The sequence below is a fragment of the Balaenoptera borealis genome (assembly GCF_965194805.1).
Source record: "Balaenoptera borealis genome assembly, chromosome: 1".
In the NCBI taxonomy this organism is placed as follows: Eukaryota; Metazoa; Chordata; class Mammalia; order Artiodactyla; family Balaenopteridae; genus Balaenoptera; species Balaenoptera borealis.
In genome coordinates this window covers 129,436,733-129,455,541 of record NC_138860.1, presented here as the reverse complement: position 1 = coordinate 129,455,541, position 18,809 = coordinate 129,436,733, and the positions used below count along the sequence as shown (strand labels likewise).

Here is an 18,809-nt window from a genome sequence, read left to right as displayed (position 1 = left end):
CGAGGAAGGAGTTTGGACCTTTCCGGCCACCACTGGCTTCAATATGGCTGCCCCCAGGGAAAGGCGAGGCTAATGTGAAAGCTCAGACCCTGACTCCCTCGTCGCATGGATCGTAGCGCAGAGTTCAGAAAATGGAAGGCGCAGTGTCTGAGCAAAGCGGACCTCAGCCGGAAAGGCAGTGTGGACGAGGATGTGGTAGAGCTTGTGCAGCTCCTAAATGGGCGAGAACAGTTTTTCACCACCAGTTCCTGCGCTGGCCGCATCATCCTCCTGGACCAGGTGAGCAGGACCCTTTGTGCCCTTCCAGCGCCTGCCCTGTAGTGTGCAACACCAGGAGCCTTGTGCTCACCCAATGTAACACCCCGTCTGTGTTTGTTCTTCTGACCGGTGGTCTCGGTTTCTTTATCAAGGAAACTGAGAGGGTGACTTAAACCAATGCCTCTAAAATTTTAATGTGTCTGTTAATCACTTGGAGATATTTTAAAATACAGATTCTGATTCTGTAGGTCTAGAGGAGGGTCTGATCTGTATTTCTGACAAGCCCCCAAGTGATGCTGAAACTACTGGCCTGGGAATGATCTTGAGTTGCAAGGGTTAGAGAATTTTATTTTTTTAATACTAAGGAAATCTAAAGACTTCACAGCCTGGCGAGGCGTATGTCTTCTCGTTAACCGCTCTACCAAATCGTTGTTAACCACTTGATTGAAGATCGCTATGGTTAAGAAGTTCACTGCCTCCTAGTGGCTCACTCCGTTATTACAACTCTGGTAATTTTTACATTACCTGAGAAAGTACACTAGTATGTAGTCTGTGATAGTGGTCAGTCCCTCAGGCTTTGAAGTGATACTGCTTAGATTCTAAACCAGTTTTGGGTATTATTGGCTATGTGACTTTAGGGAAGTTATCTAAACTTAGCCCCTTCTTGTTCCATGAACTAAGGATAATAAAGAGTATCCACTTCACAGGGATTCTATGTAGAGGAAATGGGATTATTTATTTGAAACCTTTAGCCCCGTGCCTGGCATATTAAGTGCACTGTAAAAGTTAGCTGTGTGTTCATTTTAACATTAGGACTAAATTCAGAGCATGAAAGACAGCACACTCATAAATTCATTCTTTAGCTCCTCACTGACAGACCATTTGCTGGTCTCCCAGGTTAGCAGGGCCTGCTCATTCTTATATTGCTTCCATTGCCCCCTGAGCACTGGCACTCTTGCTTGTCTTGATCTCTCTCTCTTCCTCCATTTCTCCTGCCCTGTCTTACCTGGATTTCTGCAGTGGTTTCCTAACAGGTCACTGAACTCTACCTGTTCACTGAACTCTACCAGTCTTTCTACCCCAAACCATGTTACACACTGTTAATAGATTCCCCTTTCTAAAGCACAACTCTGTGCATGTCACTCATCTATGCTGAAATACTCTAGTATACCTTTCAGCTCTGTTTTCCACTATTACTCTTCATCTTAATCTGTTTACTGAAACAACTATTCTCTTTTTCCTCTTATATTTATCTGCCTTTGCCTTTGCTCATGTTTATTTTTCCTAAAATGTCTTCCCCCATTTCTGCGTATCTGAGACGTACCGCCCCAAACTCCCCTTTTCTACCTGAATACACACACACACATCCATTTGGAAGCCATGACTATTTCTTCTGAACTGCCTTAGGACTTTTTCTGAACCTCTTTTCATTTTATGTATTATCTTATAGCTTGTATTTATTTTCACTTTGCCTTATTTCTTGAAGAATTTGGATCAACTTACAAATAGGCAATACAAAAAGAAAAATAAAAAGTGAGAATCTGCATAAAGGGAGTATAGATAAGATAAAGCAGAGATGGCATTAGTTCTCAAAATATACCACTAGACTCTGTAAATTTGCTAGAGGTGGGCCACACGTTTGGCTGTAAGATTTAGAGCAGCCAGCATAAGATCAGAAACATAAGTCATTGAGGTCATTCAGTGAAAACAAATCAGTTATTTAGGACAAGCACAGCTCTTCTCCTTTCCAAAGCCAGACAGCAAAGTCTCCTGTGTACCCACTGTATAAAAGTTACATTGTAAAAAAAAGAAAGAGAACATGCATAACTTTAAGAAAAAAAAAAAGTTACCTTGTAGAAGTATAGTCATTTAAAAGTGCATGTGTTTCCTGCATCCTCTTTCCAGTGTCCTTGAGGGTAGGATCTGTTTATATCTAAAGTACCTAATAGAACTTAGCAAATAAACATTTTTCCAGTTAATAAGCAAAAAGTTACATTAAAATATTTGCCCTCTTGAAATTTTGATCTTTCAATCCTAGCTCTGCCCTTTGGGACTACACATAAGGTCTAATCCAGAGGTTACAAGTTTATGCCTATAGCGACTAGGGACATAGGAAGGTATGAACAGATCAGGTGTCAGTAAAAAGTGGTAGGTCCTGTGTGGGACTGGAACAGTGCTTTCTTACAAAAGGAATTCAAAAAAAATTTTTTTTTAATATTGTGCTAATCATATAAAACAGCTAGAGTACAATTTAGGGGCTACTCGTGTACAACCCCTTGTGATAATCCCTTTGCTCCTGACAAAATCATGACCGTATTTCAGAAAATATTTATTAAGTTCTTTTACCTTAATAAACAAATTACTTTCTTTCTATCTCAAATAATTTGGTTTCATTTTTGTTAACATTTACGTTAACTTTACCCAAAAGCCTGTTGAATTGTTCTCAGTAATACTTAAAATCACGTGGGATTATTAATTTAAGAAAGCCTAAAATATGCTATACATTGTACTTATTATTTTGTAAATATTATATGATAAATTAAATTATGTTATTTTTTCATTTTAGGGTATAAATGGTTCCGAGGTTCAGAAACAAAACTGTTGCTGGCTACTGGTTACACACAAACCCTCTGTGAAAGATGATGTGGTAAATTTTTATATATCAATTTAGAAATAAACTTTAATTCACAGTCACTTTAAATGCATATGAAAAGAATAGAAAATTCAGGGTGGTTTATGTGCAGAATCATAATGACTGTAGATTATAAAGCCTAAAGAGAATTCATTACAATGGCTTTTTTTTTAGTTGTGGGAGATTATTATCTGTGCTGGATTATTTAGTTTCCTAAATTAAAATGTTTAGATAAGTTCATATAAGTTTGCATTAGTCAGGCATTTTACGTTACTGGCTCAGGTGCTTAAATGTTGTCTTCAAAGCTCACTCAGTCTCCATCTCCTTTGGGTACTGGTTCTCTCTGTATGTTTGCCCTTCTCCTCTTCTGTGGCAGATAATCTTTGTGGCAGGAAAGATAGCTGCCATCAACCCCAGCAGAAAAAGATTTACTTTTTAAGATCCATGTTTCATTTCCAAAGGACACTGAGTCATCCTTCCTGGTTAGGTGTTCTCCCCCCTGAGATCAGCTATTTTTGCCAGTAGAATGGAATGCTATCCTTGATCACACCTAGGCACTTGGCATCTCTGATATTATGATAGTGGGAGTGATGAGTGACAGGGTCACACTTGACAGTCCCACCGGAATCAAATGATGTGAAGGAGGGAGGATGGTGCAGGGAGACTAGGCAGACAGAAGTAACAACTGCCTTATATAGCTTCTAGCTGAGACATAATAGTATATGTGCCTCAAACCTCAATCTAACAGCAAAACATTTAGACAGACCTTCTAGTACCTTCTAGACCTTCTAGTCTTTATATACCATATTCCTTAATGAAAAATCTGCTATGGAATTAAATAGAGTAGTAGTTTACTTTTTTGAGGTATGGTTGGAAAGAATGACACAGAAGGTTTATGGGAGAATTAGAAATCAGGTTTCTTAAAAGAATAAGCGGATCAATACGTTTTGGAGAAAGAGGACCAAGAAAACAGAGTGAAAAGTTACTGTGGAAGGATGCAGAATGAGTCTGAAAGTTCTTTGGAAGAATTGAAGTTACGTAGGATAAAGGGTCACCAAAGAACAGGATCATGTATTTGTGTCTGATCCTAACATTTTCCGTTTATTTAGATTGTAGCCCTAAAGAAAGCGAATGGCGATGCCATTTTGAAATTTGAACCACTTGTTCTTCATGTGCAGTGTCGACAGTTGCAGGATGCACAGATTCTGGTAAAATTTTGTGATTACACTTGAATTTATAGGTATGTGAGTAGATTTAATTTTAAACTTTAAATTTTCTACCCAGATTAATGCAATGCTAGTTTAATCAACTAGTATTTTATTTAATTATAGATTTGGGATTATAAATGTTTCTGCAGTTTGTAGGGCTAAAGTGTTTATTTGATTAGCCAGATGGTCCAAATTTAACAAATTTATTTTCTTACAGCATTCAGTGGCAATAGATTCTGGTTTCAGGAACTCCGGCATAACAGTGGGAAAGAGAGGAAAGACTATGTTGGTATGACACCTTTTGTTTGGCAAAAAGCAATTTTTTGATCATGAAGTAATCCAGATTATTGAATAACCTTCTACTCAAGTCTTCTTGTCATTCCCTTGCTCAGAAGCCTTCAGTGGCTGACTTTTCTGTACAGGGCAAAGTCCAGAGTTGTTAGATTTACATTTGAGGTCATATTTTACAGTATTCCCCTCCACTTACTTTTAACTTCTCTCCGTCCTCCTCATCCTAAATAGTCAAGGCCCAATTTAATCAGCACCATGATGTAGTGGAAAGAATCACAGACCCGGGGTCTAAAGTCTTCTGCCTGGATCCATCAGGGACTGAACTTTCTCAGCTATATCAGGTATCTATCGAACTACTGCCCTAGGGCCACATTCAGCCCCCGGGCAGGCAGTTCCAGTACACCCATTTGATTAATTACTGTCTAAGGTTGCTTTTGTGCTGCGATGGCAGAATTGAGTAGTTGTGACAGATATTGTATGGCCTGCAAAGTTGAAAATATTTATTATCTATCCTTTCACAGAAAAGGTTTGCCGACCCCTGGACTAGAAGATCTTTAAGGTTCCTTCTAAGTCCCACAGCCTCTCTGAGTCCTTTCCTGGCCAAGCCAACCCCTAGTGATTTTGCCCTATTCTCTCTGATCACACGTGGTAGCTACTGTTTGTGTTTACTGTTTGGCATGGTGTACCTTGTTTGCTTCTGAACTACTTCAGATCGTCTTCCATTCTAGCTCCCTAGACTTTCCTTTTTTCTATCTATTTTTAACAAATAGCCTATTTTCCAAAAAGAGGTGGCTTAAAAAGAAGACATCTGTAAAGCATGACTAAATAGAAAATGAAAGCTCACGGTACTGACTTGCATCCCCATCTCAGTCCCCACTGCGTGTGGTGGCCCAGGCAAGAACAGAGCCACTCTTTCACCTTCTCTCCTTTGTCTTCCATATTCAATTAGCGACAAGTCCTGTCCCATCTGCCTCTGATTTCTCACTCCTGACTCCACCTCTCCAAGCCCTCTGCCACTGCGCCTGCTTGAGCCGTCATCGTCCCTCACCTCTATCTTTATAGTGGTCTCCTGACTGGTCTTCCTCCTACCCATCTTCTCCTTCAGTCCCTCTAGCCAATACTGTCAGAATCCCCCCTTTTAAAGAAGTCAAGGTCTCCTGGTGTTTTCTCAGGCCTTATATAAACTGTTTTTCATCTACCTTATTTATGCTCATGTTCCGCCAGCATACTTCCACCCCAGCCAGGTAGAAAACTATTGGTTGTTTCCCAAATGTATTATGCTTTTCATGTTCCCATGACTATAGAAAAGTTAATCCTCTGGCTGGAATGCTCCCCTTCTCCCATTTTTACATCTGGTGAAATTACACTTACCCTTTAAAATTCCAATTCAGATGCCACCTTTCCCATAAAACCACAACCTGTCTCAGTTAGTTGCTCCTCTTCTACATTTCCTTAGCATTTTGTGTGCACATGTACGTGCATGCATGCACATGTACACGTATGTGTTTCTTCTGTCATAGCACCACGATGTATTGTGATTCTCTGTTCACTTGTTTGTTTCCTGTTCAGAAGTGTTAGCTCTTTTAAGGGCAGGGACCATGTTATATTCATCCTGTACCTGCATACCTTACATGGGGCCTAGAACATTGCAGATGCCTAGTAAAGGCTTGTTGAATGAATTTTTATGCCTCATAATAGTTTTTGTTGTTTCTTAACCTATATCCAGTGTTTGGATTTACTTGGAATATGTTGACTGTTTCATCAGCAGGGTTAGTAACATTGGCAACCCTAAAGCATTGAGAAAGCAGCCACTTTGTGAGAGAGAAAAGGCATGGTTTATCTTGTAACAACCCTGCTCAAGCAGTGCTAAGAGGCCCCTTAGCATCCAGTCCATTCTGATTTTCCCTTGAAGCTTCTGTTGAGGTTTCATTTATTTCTTTTCTTTAAATAGTGTATTAAAGCTTTCTTAGCTTTAGTGAGAGTGATACTGTTAAGTTCATTGGATTCTTTGATAATATGTGCTTCTCTGAAAGACAATGTATAGAATGACTTGCTTTACAAATGATTTTATATGATGGGAAAATCTATTTGAATCTCCTTTGATTCAACTGTATTTAACAAAATTATATCAAAGCACAAACTTAAATGTTGTAATGGAGCTAAACTATATATAAGCACAGCCCTGACTGGGACTTTTCTTTAGTTATCTTCAGTTTCTCTAGTACATAAGTCATCATATCTAAATTGCTCCTTGCAGGCTGTCCGGAGCACACATGGCTTAGAAGTTCCATTAACCCATAAAGGAAAACTGATGGTGACAGAGGAATATATCAACTTCCTGATAAAGGTAGCAAATCAAAAAATGGAGGAAAACAAGAAGAGAATTGAAAGGTATAGTCTTACATGCCTAGGTCTTCTTTGAAAATATTAATATACACCATCTTCAGTTTATACTCCCAACTGCTTTTATATTTGTAGCCTTATCACGAATAGTTAAGGTGATGAAAGTAATTGATGAGAGTAGGCCAGACTGCAATGGGTACTAAATGGAGCATAAAGGGGAGGAAGCTCCATGGAGGATAGTGGGACACCTGACTGCCAGCAACAGGTATAAAGGAGAAAGTCACTCAGGTAAGAGCCCAGCAGCCCCAGGGACCATAACTGATCCAGCTGAAGGCAGCCAGGGAGGAGGTACACTCTGCCTCCTGGATGTGACCTATTGAAGACTACCTAGAATCTCCTTTTGAGGAGAACAGCCTGGTTAATTTTAGTCTAATAAATACTTTATACCTCTGGCTAGTTCAGAACCCGGCTCCTGTCATGCATTAGATTTGAATTGGCATAATTGTACCAGTCAGAAGGATTATGGCTATCAGTTCACATCTTTATATCTCTCTTGTTCTTAAACTTCACCTCCTGGTAGATTAATTTTACATGACTTTCTTTTTTTTTTTTAAATGCTTTTTTTTTTTTTTTTTTTAAAGATAGCATTCCTTTTTTTTTTTGTAATTTTATTTATTTATTTATTTATTTATTTATGGCTGTGTTGGGTCTTCGTTTCTGTGCGAGGGCTTTCTCTAATTGTGGCAAGCGGAGGCCACCCTTCATCGCGGTGTGCGGGCCTCTCACTATCGCAGCCTCTCTTGTTGCGGAGCACAGGCTCCAGACGCGCAGGCTCAGCAATTGTGGCTCACGGGCCCAGTCGCTCCGCGGCATGTGGGATCTTCCCAGACCAGGGCTCGAACCCGTGTCCCCTGCATTGGCAGGCAGATTCTCAACCACTGCGCCACCAGGGAAGCCCTACATGACTTTCTTTTTCAACTTTTTCCCAAGAATAGAATCTTTGGTGTAAAGAAGTGACTATTATGCTGCCTTTTATATTTGAAGATAAATGCCACTGACCTACCATCAGTAAGATGTAAATTTCTGAGTTATTTAAGGACTGATGGTCATCTTGTTATCATTTATAATTTTCTTTTTGCTTTTTTCCCCACCCCTTTGGTCACCTCACAACTAGCCAATCACTGCCTAAATAACTCCTGAGTCATTCTTCTCTCCCCACCCTTCCTGCCGTGTTCTTTATTCAGGACCATTGCAGTAACCTTATTAGCTGGTCTTATAGTAGAATGCTTCCAGTATGTCTCTCTGCTAAGCCATTCTCCGTATCACCATCAGAATCCTGTCTGAAATGAAAAGGAATCCTATTGCTTAATTTGCCTGCTTAAAATTCTTTAACACCTAGAACTTTTTATGAAGCAGCTAAGGCCAGAAGTGCCAATGGCAGCAGCGTGGCATGGTGGAAAGGGGTAGAAATGGGCTCCAGAGGCAGAACTGAGTTCAAATCCTGCTTTCCCCACAACTTACTCAACTCTCCTGGCTTCATTTTTCTTGTACCTACTTATCTTAAAGAACAATTTTAGTATACACTGGACAGCATATGTATAACGACAGGCCCTGTCCGTGTCACGTCATGGATTCTTAGGATAGGATAGCCTTTCTCCTTCTTCACGGACTCATACAGAGAATAAACCTATAATCACATCAGTACCGCCATCCAGGCTTTCTTAACCAGGGCTCCTTATTTGAACCACAGAATTAACAAAATTATTCAAGTGACTATTTCTCAGTTCTCCCAACAGTGGTATATAACTTGTACTAGTCTAGATACATTGGAGAGAAGTAATTCATGACATACAATGGATGTCTGCAGGCATTAGGGCTGAATTTTTTAGCGGAAGCCTGGCTGAAAAAAGCTGAGCGGTTACCTGGCCACAAGGTTCTTTGAGCAAACATTCTAAATAAAGTGATGATTTCAAGTAAGCAACTGAAGGTACCCAGCCCCACCACCAGACTACAGAGTTTGAACTGTATGTAGGTACTTACTGGTACCATTCCAAAAGTTGACTACGGTTGTTAGATAGTATTCTAGTGACACTGTTTGCGAAAATGTACGAGGTAGCAAATCAGTTTCTCTCTTTCCTTCCTTGAATTTCAATAAGATTATAAATATAGCCCAAGATCAACTAACTATACACCTGGTGAAGTTAATTGAGTCACGTTCACCAACTATAAAATCAAATTATGCTTTAAATCCATTGACTCAAAAATATGTTTTGAGATTATGGTGTGCATGCTGCTATCAGGAGAGTCATGCTCATCATGTAAAATCAGTGAAAAATTAAAGAAGGGTAAAAAGTTTCTTAAGATACTGATTAGAAGATTACATGTGAATTCAGAAAGGGTGAACAAATTAGGGAGCTCCTTTGGGAACAGCTGTATATTCAACCAAATGCAGAGAAAGAGTTCTCTTCTGCTGTGGAAAAGAGAAAAAATAAACACTGGAGGTGATGAGTTCTGCAATCAGACGTTGAGTACTAAAATTGGACCAAAGTTTCATAATTCAAACAACTATAATAGAATTTTTAAAAGTTAAAATCCTAATGCGTAACATTCCAGCAATAAGAAATATTCTTGAGATATGAAAATCAAAAGGTAAAATAATTTTAATAGAAAAAAAGCCTCTTCTGTAAAAAACAATTCCTAAGCCCACTTCTTAGTAGGAAGAGTAAGATAATTTCATACATAATGATTTCCAGGTAAAAAATATGAAGTTTGGAGATCTATTTACCCATTACAAGTGGAGGGCTATCTTTGTAGCTATTAATAAGAGATCAGGACTGACTTGGGTTGGATGGAATTAGCCATGTTCTTCTCACCAACTGTATAATAAGACAATAAATGTTAAATAAAATGTAGAATAAACAGAAATAGAGTTACAGATGTAGAAAACAATCTTACGGTTACCAGGGTGGGAGGGATAAATTGGGAGGTAAGGATTGACATATACACACTACTATCTATAAAATAGGTAACTAATAAGGACCTACTGTATAGCACAGGGAACCCTACTCAATACTATGTAATGACCTATATGGGAAAAGAGTCTAAAAAAAGTGGATATATGTGTATGTATAACTAATTCACTTCGCTGTACACCTGAAACTAACACTACATTGTAAATCAACTATACTCCAATTTAAAAAAGCATGGCATCTTAAAAAAAATTTTTTTTTAAATATAGAGTAGAAGGGCCAAATATATTGGCATATAATATTGATAAAAATAAAGCAAATTGGACTGAAAAAGTAAATGAATATTTCCAATGGTTGGTTTTTTTGTGGTAAAATATACATAACTAAAATGTATAATTTTAACCATTATACAGTTCATTGGCATTAGGTACATTCACATTGCTATGCAACCACCACTATCACTGCTGTTTATCTCCAGACCCTCTTCATTATCCCAAACTGAAACTCCATCCCCATTAAACAATAATTCTCCACTCCCCAAACTCCCAGCCCCTGGTAACCACTCTTCTGTTTTCTGTCTCTTATGATTTTGACTATTCCAGGTACCTCATACAAGTGGAATCATATAATATTTGTCCTTTTGTGTTTGGCTTATTTCACTTAGCATAATGTTGTCAAGGTTTATCCATGTTGTAGTGTGATCAGAAGTTTACTTTTTTTTTTTTTTCTTTTTGCGGGCTTTCTTTTTTCTTTTTTTTAATTTTTATTTTATATTGGACTATAGTTGATTTACAATGTTGTGTTAGTTTTAGGTGTACAGCAAAGTGATTCAGTTATGCATATACATATATCTATTCTTTTTCAAATTCTTTTCCCATTTAGGTTATTACAGAATATTGAGCAGAGTTCCCTGTGCTATACAGTAGGTCCTTGTTGGTTATCTGTTTTAAATATAGTAGTGTGTATATGTCAATCCCAGACTCCCAATTTATCCCTCCCCCCACCTTTCCCCTTTGGTAACCATAAGTTTGTTTTCTAAGTCTGTGAATCTGTTTCTGTTTTGTAAATAAGTTCACTTGTATCATATTTTTTAGATTCCACACATAAGTGATATCATATGATATTTGTCTTTCTCTGGCTGACTTACTTCACTTAGTATAATAATCTCCAGGTCCATCCATGTTGCTACAGATGGCATTATTTCATTCTTTTTAATGGCTGAGTAATATTCCATTGTATATATGTACCACAGCTTCTTTATCCATTCATTTGTGATGGACATTTAGGTTGCTTCCACGTCTTGGCTATTGTAAACAGGGCTGCAATGAACATTGGGGTGCATATACCCTTTCCAACCATGGTTTTCTCCAGATAGATGCCCAGGAGTGGGATTGCTGGATCATATGGTAGCTCTATTTTTAGTTTTTTAAGGAACCTCCATACTGTTTTCCACAGTGGCTGCACCAATTTACATTCCCACAAATAGTGTAGGAGGGTTCCCTTTCGACACACCCTCTCCAGCATTTATTGTTTGTAGACTTTTTGATGATGGCCATTCTCACTGGTGTGAAGTGGTATCTCATTGTAGTTTTGATTTGCATTTCTCTAGTAATTAGCAATGTTGAGCATCTTTTCATGTGCCTCTTGACCATCTGTATGTCTTCTTTAGAGAAATGTCTGTTTCAGTCTTCTGCCTATTTTTTGATTGGGTTGTTTGTTTTATTGATATTGAGCCATGTGAGCTGTTTGTAAATTTTGGAGATTAATCCCTTGTTGGTCGCGTTGTTTGCAAATATTTTCTCCCATTCGGAGGATTGTCTTTTCATCTTGTTTATGGTTTCCTTTGCTGTGCAAAAGCTTTTGAGTTTAGTTAGGTCCCATTTGTTTACTTTTGTTTTTATTTCCATTACTCTAGGAGACAGATCGAAAGATATTGCTGCGATTTATGTCAGTATTCTGCTTGTGTTGTCTGGTCTTACATTTAGGTCTTTCATCCATTTTGAGTTTATTTTTGTGTATGGTGTTAGAGAATGTTCTAATTTCATTCTTTTACATGTAGCTGTCCAGTTTTCCGAGCACCATTTATTGAAGAGACTGTCTTTTCTCCATTGTATAGTCTTGCCTCCTTTGCAGAAGTTTACTTCTTTTTAAGGCTGAATAATATTCCATTGTATTTAACATATATTGTTTATCCATTCATTCATCAATGGATGTTTGAGTTTTTTCTACCTTTTAGCTATTGTGAATAATGATGCTGTGAACATGGGTATACAAATATCTGTTTGAGTGTCTGCTTTCAGTTATTTTGGATATTTACCCAGAAATGGAATTGCTAGATGATATGGTAATTTTATGTTTAATTTTTTGAAGAACCTCCATACTCTTTTCCACAGGAACTGCACCATTTTACATTCCCACCAACAGTATACAAGGGTTTCCTTTTCTCAACATCCTTGCCAACACTTGTTGTCTTTTGTTTTTTTGATAATTGGCGTTCTGACAGGTGTAAGGTGATATCTCATTGTGGTTTTGATTTTCATTTCCCTGATAATTAGTGACATTGAGCATTATTTCATATACCTGTCGGTAAGAATTTCTGTTACATCACTGCTGCTTTCCTTCCTGTTTGGTGCTTTTTCTTAGCTTCCTTCTGGATTTCTCTTGTTTAAATGCTATCGTTCTCCAGGATTCCTTACCTGGCCCATTGCTTCAGCAACTTCCCCAGATACTGGTAGATCTTCCAAATCTCTCCTGAGTCCTGGGCCCATATGTCTAATAACCTATTGAATATATCTAACCAAAATATCCCATCAGCCTTTCCTTAATATCTTTCTTATCTTAATCTCAACCTCATTTACCCATTTCCTTGGTTCAAATTCTTATTATCATTTACCGGCATTATTACAATTTACGCCTAAGTGAAAACAGAAATGTGAACCATATTAAATTACAGTTATTTAATTGCACATATGTCTTTTTTTCCCCAGTACAACTTGGTCACATTGTGTATAGGACTGACTTTCCCCTCCCACCAACCAAACACATACCCATACATACACACACTTCAAATATCTCTCATCCTAAAACCTTATAGAGTGTCTGGCTCACAGTAGAAACCCAATAAATGTTTATTGAGTTTATCCTAAACAATAAAGGAACTTAAAAGTTAACACATTATATTGAGTTCACCAAAGGCAAAAGACAGTTTCTTATTATTTTCTGAGTGTCTGACAGGAGAATAGTGGTCAATAAATATTTGCTCAATTTAGCTGACAGACTTTTTCTAGCAGTAGTACTACTTTTATGGCTTCAAAGCCTTAGGGTGATTATTCTGGAAGATGTAAGATGGCTAACTCATGGGGCAAGCAGGAGTAGGCTCTTGCTACACAGTCCAGGCAAGAAGTAACAGGACCCCGAGTAACAAAATGAATGGGAGAGATACTGCAGAACATAACCCGAATGTGGCAGCAGATAGAAACGGGGGGAGAAGAGAAGGAGTCAAGTCTTATTTTTTAAAATGGAACTAAAGCTGGTAAATAAATAACTCACACATTTCCCTGTATATTTAAGATCAGAGAAGTAGATAATGAAGATCAGAGAAGTAAATAGTGAAAACACATATTTTCTGATAGTTCCTCCTTGGATGTCCCCTCCCTTCAATTTTTCCTCTCATAATTCCTCTCCCTTTACCTAGCCAGCTTCCACTCATCCTTGCAATTCAGCCCAGGCATTGGGTTTTTTTCCAAGGAACATTTCATGATCTTACTTAGAGCAAAGTGCCCCCAGTGCCCCCAGTGTGCTCCTACTTTATCTTAGCTTTTTCATGGCACGTTGAATGTATCTTTACGGCTCTGCAGCCCCCCTTAAACCCTGAGCTCCCTGAGGGCACAGACCACATTTCTTACCTGTTTCTAGCACTGGCACAGGCCCTGTCACATACATGTTTTTTAATAAAAAATGCTAGAGCTTAAAATCAGTTAAAAATCCAAATACATGATATATGAGAATAGCCTTCTTTTGTTTTTTGTGAATAATGCAAGCCTTAAAAGGGTACGAAATTGTGCCTAGATTTCATTAATTTTATGTTCCTATTTCGGAAGTCAACAAAATACCAGCTTTTTATTGCACATGGTCCTCTAACTGATCCAAGAAACAAGAATTCATTTTCCCAGCACTGGTCTGAAAAGTTCTCTCATGAAGAGAACTATATACAGGTTGCCCTATGTCATGATAATCTTGACTGTGGAGGTAGAAAAACTGAAGACAATTTGATTTTCTTTTGAGGGGGGAACAAAACAGTTACCTGAGCATACATTTCGTTTTATACTCCAAGCTCTTTTTGTTGCCTTTGAGAGCTGAGAAAATTACACTTTGAGAATTGGGCTTTAGAATGCTGTGTAAAGGGTCATATCATGAGAAGAGAACGTGTAATTGGAAAACAAATTTCTGACTTAGTAAGACAGTTTACCAAAGGACATTTTAAAAGTTCCCTTAACCAAGGAAAACAAAAAAGTAGTTGAAGTTTTATTCTTGGCTTTCAACATGGAAAGGTCTTTGTTCCATTTTACCAGTTGTTTTTTTGGTACCCCAAGGATATAGCTTTGAATTCTTAGGTTGTTTGATGGAAGATTAAAGTCAGGCACCTGTTCCTCTTTAATTACCTTTTTAATGTAATTGACAAGGTATTTTACACAGCTGTTAATTTTCTGTGATCATAAAAGAGGAATTTAGTCTTATCTTTAATTTTCTAGGAATGCAGTAGAATCCAGAGAAAAGACTTGGTTACCTAAGTTTAAAGAGCAGGGTTGGGTAGAGAATGATAGAATATAAAGTTGCACATCGTGAATAACCTCTTATTATCACATAAGGGTGATTCATACCCTTTTGTAGCATGCTTGGATTTGTTTTAGATAAAATGAGTTATGCTACTGGGTCATTTTTTAAAACCATTCTAAATAGGCATTGTGGAAGATGAGAAGAAAACTAGTCATTGAAGTCACCCAGGATGATGGCAAGACCTGGAGACAAAGATCAAGCCAAGTGTAGAAGTTTCCATGAATGTAAAGGACTGAACAGAATATTGTTAGATAACCAGAGGGGCACATGAAGGAGTTTAGTCTGGCAAACTGTTGGTGAGGCAGGTGAATTCTGACCTTATCGCTCAACTCTGAGGCAGGATATGGAAAGAATAAGCAGTCTCCACTTAAGAGGAATGCAGGGCAGTGGTGTCCTTGTGGGAAACCAGGCTTCAGTTAAGTAAGGATATAAGGAATGCATTAAATGAAAAGGTTGTTACCATGTTATGGGGTCTAAAAAATTAAACATCAGTTAATATTTTTCAAAGCCTTTTGCTATAACTCTTAAAAAACTGTTTTCCCTTTTACTGTACCTCCCTCTTTGAGACTGATTTATTCATTTTAGAAATATCAATTAGCCCTTATTATCTGCCAGGCATGGTGCTGGATATCAAGGTGTACAGTAATGAGTATATAAGTTCTTGAAATATGGATAGGATATTAGTAACCATGTTAGGTATATATTAGCATTGTGTGGAGTATTTGGGAAGAGGTGATTATCTTGGGTTTTTTAGGGCAGTTTTAGAGCTTTTGCAAGCAGAACTTAGCCTGTTCATTGAATTAAAGAAAGAAGAAAATTGGTCCAAAGAGGAGTCTCTTCTGTAGATGTCAGAAATTTCCTGTCATAGCTTCCCATTATAATAGGATATTAAAGCATGATGAGATCCCTGCAGTGGCAAAGGAGTTCTCAACTTTCAGATCATTTTATTTGGGACCTAAGATAATACATCCATATTTACCTTTTTTGTTCAGTAGTTATTTATTCACTTATTTGGCATATTTTTACCCAAGTGTGGCTGTACTGTACTCCGTGCTAAGAATGTAACAGAAGACAAGATAGATGGAGTCCTTGGTCTCATGGAGTTTATATTCCATAACAATAGTCGTTTTTGAGAACTTACTCACTGCCAGGCACTGTGCTAGGTACTTACATATATATCCCTCCGACAGCCCTGCTAGGTACAGGATAATAGCTAGTTTGATAAATGAGGAAATCGAGACTCAGTGAGGTTGGAATTAGCCAACCTCAGCTTTCCCAGGGGACCACTCGTGTGAAGCACACACAGCATACCAAGCCATCCTGCTGCTTTCCAACGTATGCTGAAAACTAACACAAAAGCTCCAGCAGGAAATTGAGTAAAGGAAAAGAATAATTTACATTAAAAAATTAAAATAGCTAATAAAAAATGTTCAATTTCACTTTCAAACAAAGAGATGAAAATACAAATAATGAGAGACCGTAATCACCTATAAGTAAAGCGTGTTTTTTGATGTAATATTCACTGTATGAGTGAAGTGGTCTCTCAAGTTCTGCCCTTAGAAGCGTATTTTTTGAATATCCATTCTGGAAAACAGGTAGTACTTATCAAGAGCCTTAAATATTTATAACCTTTAACCATGTAGTTACATTTCTAGGTATCTATCCTAAATAGCTAGAAACTCAGATCACATTATTTCCAAAATGTTTGTCACATTGTTGTTTGTATTGGGAAAATTTGAAAGTAAATTAAGGCTAGTCTAAGTGGCATAATGTTATACTACCATTAAGAAGTATTATTTTGTAGTTCATTTAGTGATATGGAAAGTGTTTTCAATAAATATTAAATTTGAAAAAACAATGTAAAACTTTATATGTAATATCACAATTGTATAAAAGACAGTAGGTATATGTATACATGTACAGATGTATTAATTCAGAATACACTAATAAACTGGAAAGAATAAAAATATGAGAGTCATTATTTTTAGGTAGTTATGTAAAGGTGATCTGTATTTGTAACTTCACATATTTTGCAAATTCTCTAAAATGAGCCTCTATTACATTTATGATTCTTTTTAGAGAAATATATTTTTTTCTTTTTTTTAATCTTTGTTTGATTCCTGTATCTGGAATAGAAATTAAGGTAGGACAGAGGTTATCAAGAGGTGATTCCAATCCAGTTTTCAGGACTGTTCTTAAAGAACTGAAACATTTCTTTTCCTAAGTAAAAAATCATAAAAGCAAGAAGCACGTTATTTCTGTGATTTATTCTATATCTTGAGGTTAATATGAGACATTGGTTTATGTAATTTATAAATTCTAGGTGTATTTCATTTTGTTTCAGAACACACAGATATAACAGTAATACTTTATTTCGTTACAGGTTTTACAACTGCCTACAACATGCTTTGGAAAAAGAAACTATTTCTATGACCTCATTTCCCAAAGAGAAAATCAGAGAAAAAAATAACTCATCATATACTCACAAGAAAAAAAGAAACCCAGAAAAAGCATGTGGCAAATATATTACTGAAGAAAATAATAAAGAACTTGAAAATGATGATCATGATGATCCAGGAATCAGTGTTACTATCTTCCCTGAAGATTACTGAGATTTGGTTCTGAAGTGTCTTGGTAGAATAATGTTTCTAATAGATATTATAAAGCTGCTCTTTATAGGAGTATTTTAGTTTGTTGAGTGTGTCAGCCTTTCAGAAAAACAAGATTTAATTTTTCTCTATATTTTAGGGAAACCCTTAGCTTTTAAAAATAGCTGTGTATAATATCAATATTTGCTCTTAAATACCATCTTTTTTAGTCACACAGTCATTGCAAAAATAAAATTATGATTTTTAATGCTTCTCTCTCCTTAAGTTTCAGTTTCTACTTCTATAAAACAGGAGAACTATAATACCCTTTCAAGAGAGCCTTAACATTAGGAATATTAGAGTAAAAATCATAACAACATTTTACTTATTTTTAACTTTGAAATCTCCAGCCTTCAAGGGGGTCACTTTGCTGCTTGTTGCCATGGAGTCCAAGGACAAGTTTTTTCCTCTCTTTAGCCATTGCGGATAAAACAACTGATATCCTTTTTGTTCAGGACAAAATATTATACTTGAACCCTCTTTCCCCATTATTTCTCACAAACCAGAGCTTGCCACTGGCACATCCTCCATGAAGCAGGTGGGCTTAGCTTTTCACTACGCCTGGTCAGAAATGATAACTTATGACACAGGAATCTCAATAGAACAAATGTGCCATGAAAAATTGCAAAGAATCAGAAGCCTCGGGTTTGAGTTCTGACTGCTACAGAGAAGTTGGTGGTCCTTAAGCGAATCACTTAATTTCCAAGGGCTTCCATTTCCTCTTCCACATAATAGTAATTCTGATCCCTCCCATATTTACACCAGAGGAGTGTTGACAGGATCAAGTTAAATAAAAATGTGAAAGCACTTAATAGACCATTTTGCATATATGTTACTATTTACTTTGCTATTTATTTTCATTATAAATTGAAGATTTTTCACAATGTATTTTCAGAATATCAAATCATAGAAAGTATACATTTAAAGAGAAATTTCTAGTTAGTCATAGAACTAATAAATTGAAAGACAAAAACACCAGAACATCAAGTAAGAAAAATTATATGAGGTAGTCAACATTGAGTTGTGATTTTGGCCTTTCCTAATATTATTATAATTTGCTTAAGTCTTTATATAAATTATTTTTAGATTTGTATCCCAGATGCTTATCTTCTGACACCATTTCGTACTCTCATTTTTTAAAGTCAATCGACTTTATAGCTATCTGTTGTCCTCTAAGCAAATTTATCAGGGATGGGGTCCAGGAAGCTCCAAAATAACTGTGAGATTTTTCTTTACTTCTTTTTTCTTTCTTTTTTTAAAACTATTATTATTTTTAAAAATTTTATTGAAGTATAATTGATTTATAATGTTGTGTTAATTTCTGCCATACAGCAAAGTGATTCAGTTATACATATGTATATATTCTTTTTCATATTCTTTTCCATTATGATTTTATCACAGGATATTGAATATGGTTCTCCATGCTATACAGTAGGACCTTGTTTATCCATTCTATATATAATAGTTTGCCTCTGCTAATCCCAAACTCCCAATCCTTCCCTCCTCTGCCCCACTCCCCCTTGACAACCACAAGTCTGTTCTCTATGTCTGTGAGTCTATTTCTGTTCCATAGAAAAGTTCATTTGTGTCATATTTTAGATTCCACGTGTAAGTGATGTCATAT

At 36.9% G+C, this 18,809-nt stretch overlaps 1 protein-coding gene across 2 annotated transcripts; it reads left to right on the top strand.

Annotated features, from left to right (window-relative positions):
• Positions 1-2: 2 nt before the first annotated feature.
• On the top strand, positions 3-17,395 carry TYW3 (tRNA-yW synthesizing protein 3 homolog). 2 transcript variants are annotated; one of them, XM_082355935.1, is made up of 6 exons: positions 5-279; positions 2,825-2,905; positions 4,000-4,098; positions 4,316-4,387; positions 6,647-6,780; positions 16,921-17,395. In XM_082355935.1, exons 1-6 carry the CDS (start codon positions 106-108, stop codon positions 17,147-17,149), a joined length of 789 nt encoding a protein of 262 aa, XP_082212061.1. In that variant the 5' UTR covers positions 5-105; the 3' UTR covers positions 17,150-17,395. The 2 variants fall into 2 exon arrangements, with proteins under 2 accessions (XP_082212062.1, XP_082212061.1); XM_082355936.1 differs by lacking the exon at positions 4,316-4,387 and having other exon boundaries at positions 3-279.
• Positions 17,396-18,809: the final 1,414 nt, after the last annotated feature.